The following is a 4,304-nucleotide window of genomic DNA, read 5'->3' as shown; positions in this document are numbered from 1 at the left end:
TGTGATGTAATCAGTCATTTTAATATCAGTTCTAAAGACAACAAATTAATGTTTGGTCAGTAAACCATAAATGTTTAAATGCACAAATCAGCATGCACTGATGTCTTGATTTGCTGCCTTTTTTCCCCTTTATTTTGGTTTTGGTGTCTTTCTTTGGATTTCTGGTTTCACCTCATTTCTCCTCAGGTTCTGGGTTCCTTGTTTTGGTTTTTCTGTCTAACCAAATGTCAGGAACAAAACAAAACAAGCTGTATTGCATTGCATACCTACTCATAAAACTGACTAGTGTTTTCTGTTGTTCATCAAATTAAATTTGTTTCCTGCTCAGGAAACCATGTAATTATCAACTGGGCTGTCCTCAGAATGTTTCATTCTGTCTCTTAACTTGTGTGTTGTCTCATGCACATTCTCATTCAGTCAGCAGATGCGGTATTACAGGGGGCTTCTAAATGGGTGTCTTGCTGGGCCAGCTTGGCAGACAGCTACACAGAATCTGGCCCTTTGTCTCGCCTCTTTGACATCCCCTCCCAGATGGAGCTGTCAGGAGGGGGTAAGCCACCTGATGAGACAGGAGTCTATTTGAAATGATAATGAGAACCACAGATGAATATGAATGATATTCACTTTCACTATGTGTGGTTAAAATGCATTAAAACAGTCCCACTTCAACAGGAGGTGCAGCCATCCGCAAGGCCACGCTCAGCCGAAACCATGACGGCTTCAACTCCGATGGTTCAAGAGCACAACACATCCTTCCTCAGGTACCAGCAGGGGAGAAGACTGGCATTCCAGCTCCCAGCATTCATGTTCATTATGATCTGCATTCAACACTTGATGTAGAGGACAATAGCTTGGTCGTCCCCAGGTCTCAAGATGGTGTTCACAGGTTAACAGTGCAGGATGACGTAGAACCTGACAGCTTGAGTGACACCAGTAAGTCTGATGATGGTTCCATCATAGAGCAGGTGAGGAGGCCACTGTCAGACACTGAAGAGAAGCAGAACGAGGAGAAGCCCAGACTCCCAGCCAAGTCTACATCATTCTACATTGTGTCAGAGGAGGCTGCGTCCAAGGTGTGCGGGGGCTCAAAACCCAGCACTTCTGAGACTGAGAGAAAACACTCAACCAAAACTTTCTCAACAGCCACTCTCACCAAGCAGAGAGGTAACTGGGATTCAGGAAAAGTTTATCCCAGTGTTTCGGCTCCCGTTCTGGGCCAGGGGACACAGAATCTAGAGTCCAAAGAGGGGACAGTGGCCTCATTAATCAGACAAGAGAGCTTCAACACAGAGCGACCTAGCAATTCCAGTTTGCCTAACATCAGCAGCCAGCCTCTTCAAAGAGACCCAGACCCTGCATTGTTCCTGGGAGTCTGTAACCAGGACACTCATTCTTACCTCAAGGAGACGGAGGAGGTTCTGGCTGTTCTGGAAGCCAAGCTCCAAGTAGGTCAATCAGAGACCACTCCGTCTCCCCTAATGGACTCTCTTTCTGGGGAGTCTGATGTAGATACCTCCAGCACAGTCAGCCAGCATAGTGGTAAGACCAAGCCAAACACACTGACTAATAAACTGTCTGTTAGTGGCCTCCGTAGGGAGAGGTCTTCAGCTAGTATAGCTAGTCAGAACTCAAATCACACTACATCAGAGAAGTGTAGTTCTCAGGGAGCAGACAGCAGAAATAAGACAGAGTCTGTCAGGAGGCCAGTGGGACTAAGACGTAGTGCTGGGAAATGTGGTTTCAAAAACCTGAGTGATGACCCTCAAAGCTTACCTTACTCTGATCAGGAGTTTAGCAACTGCAAGAAATACACAGTGCCCCTCCAGAAGGAGGACGCCAAGACCTCCAGAGTGTCCCAGGCTTTGACTCGTACCAGCAGCTTGTCAGCACCAAGACCCACCAGGGCCTCCGTGCTCCGTCGTGCTCGCCTAGGAGAAGCCTCAGACAATGAGGGCTCAGAGACAGACAGGCTGTCCCAGGAGGTGAGCAACATCCTAACTAAGCAGCCTCAGGAAACCAAAAAGCTCTCCAGGCTGGATATGCTGGCCATGCCTCGTAAGCGGACGAGCTCATTTAACACACCCAGCGACACTGAGGCCTCTTCCGCCCCACAGTGGAAAGGCAGGAGCACAGGATTCTCCAACCGTAGCGAGTCCAGCAGCAACTCAATTCGAAGAGCCTCTGCTCCAGCACCAAAGCCTGTAGAACGGCCGCAGAAAGCAGCACTCATCAAGGCCCCAATCACTCGTGGACGTTCAAGCAGTGCAAAATATGCCAGCAGCACAGCAAGTGAGTAGAATACTAACCCCTGCAGACATAGCTGGTCAATAGAATGTAAATAGTTTGACTGCTGTAACCATTTAATCATGACTTTGTGACTAGACTGGGATTACAAGGTGCGTCGAAGAGTTTGATGCATTCATAATTTATATACTGAATGTTTCAGCCATTTTCATTAAAAAAAAATTGAGAAGGGGACTGACTGTGCTTTCACTAACATAATCCACACTAACACTCGTACTACAAATACCTTGAAATAAAATTTTATTTTCCTCCATGTCTACAGTGTTCTCATGCAGTTTATGGTAATATATGATCTCCTCTCTGTTTACAGTCATGCTGTGAGGATACTTTAACAATGATGAACACTGCAATACTAGCTCTGAGCAAAATATTTTATGCTACACAATACACTGACTTCAAGATATGGCACTAGGTTCTGGTACTCAGCTGCTTTACTGTGGAAGTCAACTTCTCATTTCAGTTTCTAAATGATTTTGAAAGAAAACAGTACAGTGAACGTGTAAGAAATATGGAGACCAGATGATTTCCACAGCACAGTATCTGTCTCTTCTTCTGGGAAGGATTTTGGTGACATGGTACATCTGAAATACTTGGTGGTGGTTTTCATGACGGTATCCTTTGATGACTTCCACTTTTTCTCTCCTGTTTTCCCAACTTCTCTACCTTTAATCCTCCATAACGCAACCCAATTCATGACACCAAGGCTCCAGGAGACGACAGAAAGACTCTGACTATACTTCTACCTCAGATGATGAGTATGATTCAAACCAGAGCACTCCTAAATACAAACGCTCCCAACCTTCCTCAGCTTCCCACAGCCCACACAGTCAGCCTCGGCCCCAGCCGGTGGTCCCTCTGCATCCAAAACCCCTTGGCAGAGATTCTGAGGAGATGAACCACGAGGGAGATGCTTTTCACAACTGGTCTACCCACAGTGCTGAGATTGCACGGTAAGACAGGAGCTGTATATTAAAGTTGGAGCTTCCCCCCCTCGGTGTAGATGCTAATATGATTTCCAAAGGTTGTGTCAGTGTGTACTGACATAAAAGGTGGTTTCACACCTGCAGCTTTTACATCACTTTTATTTCACAGGTTTTTATTAAGGGTTTATTATGTGAAACTACACAAAACATTCAGGTTTGCTTCAGACAAAACAGACTCAATTGAACCTGGACATGCAAAGATAAAAAATGTAATTAAACTATAACCACAACCAAGGTGTGCATAAACTACATTAACTGACCGCTCAGGGTTTTTTTTTTTTTACTGGCATAATAATTTGGCATACTATTGCATTACTGCAATGCACCATTACATTACATTGCAAAACCAGATTTTAATCAGTGTATTCTGTTATTGTTATGGAGCATCTGTGTAAAGAAAGCAAGGATTTTACATTGGCTTTTCAAACACGTGTTCCCACCCTGATAGCTTGAGTCAAGACCTGGCTAAAGACCTAGCTATCCTGGCCAGAGAGATCCATGACGTGGCAGGTGATGGTGACCCACAGAACTCTGGAGCGGAGAGTTGCACACCTGTCTCCACAGTGACTGCTCATGAACAGGTACATAAGAGTATCACATACTGGGTGTAGCTGCTGCTTAATCTCAGTCACTGAGGCATCAAAACTGTATTTGATCAAATGGCCAACACTGAACATGACTACCTTTTATGACAAACTTCACTCAGTTTTAAAAGAGAAACTATCTTTTTGTGCTTTGTTCTAAAATTGTTTTGCATTAGCCGCCTAGATCAGGTACAGTTATGTAACATGAGTAAAAATAATCTTTTTATCTCATCCATTAATTCATAACACCGTTCCCTGAATGAGTGAATCAGTCCATTGTGGTCAGTATAGACAATATAATTGTGGTTATGACCATATGGTCATGAGCTTTTGGTCATGAACGAAAGGCCAAGATCCCGGATACAGGCGGCCGAAGTGAGCTTCCTCCGCAGGGTCACCGGGTGCACCCTTAGAGATAGGGTGAGGAGCTCAG

The 4,304-nt window shown here is 44.9% G+C and overlaps 1 protein-coding gene across 4 annotated transcripts in view; it reads left to right on the top strand.

Annotated features, from left to right (window-relative positions):
• Positions 1-4,304, top strand: part of cep170ba (centrosomal protein 170Ba) — a 20,529-nt gene that overhangs the window by 12,424 nt on the left and 3,801 nt on the right. For 3 of the 4 annotated variants that reach the window (XM_020614519.1, XM_020614517.1, XM_020614516.1), the window contains 4 exons: positions 418-550; positions 673-2,289; positions 3,008-3,254; positions 3,736-3,868. In XM_020614519.1, the coding sequence (XP_020470175.1) occupies positions 418-550; positions 673-2,289; positions 3,008-3,254; positions 3,736-3,868 (2,130 nt within the window). The remainder of the gene's footprint in view (positions 1-417; positions 551-672; positions 2,290-3,007; positions 3,255-3,735; positions 3,869-4,304) is intronic. The other variant, XM_020614518.1, reaches the window with a different exon arrangement.

This window comes from Monopterus albus, unplaced genomic scaffold (assembly GCF_001952655.1).
Source record: "Monopterus albus unplaced genomic scaffold, M_albus_1.0 scaffold147.1, whole genome shotgun sequence".
NCBI classification, from domain to species: Eukaryota; Metazoa; Chordata; class Actinopteri; order Synbranchiformes; family Synbranchidae; genus Monopterus; species Monopterus albus.
Note: the sequence above shows the minus strand (reverse complement) of the source record. Positions and strands in the feature narration are given on the sequence as shown.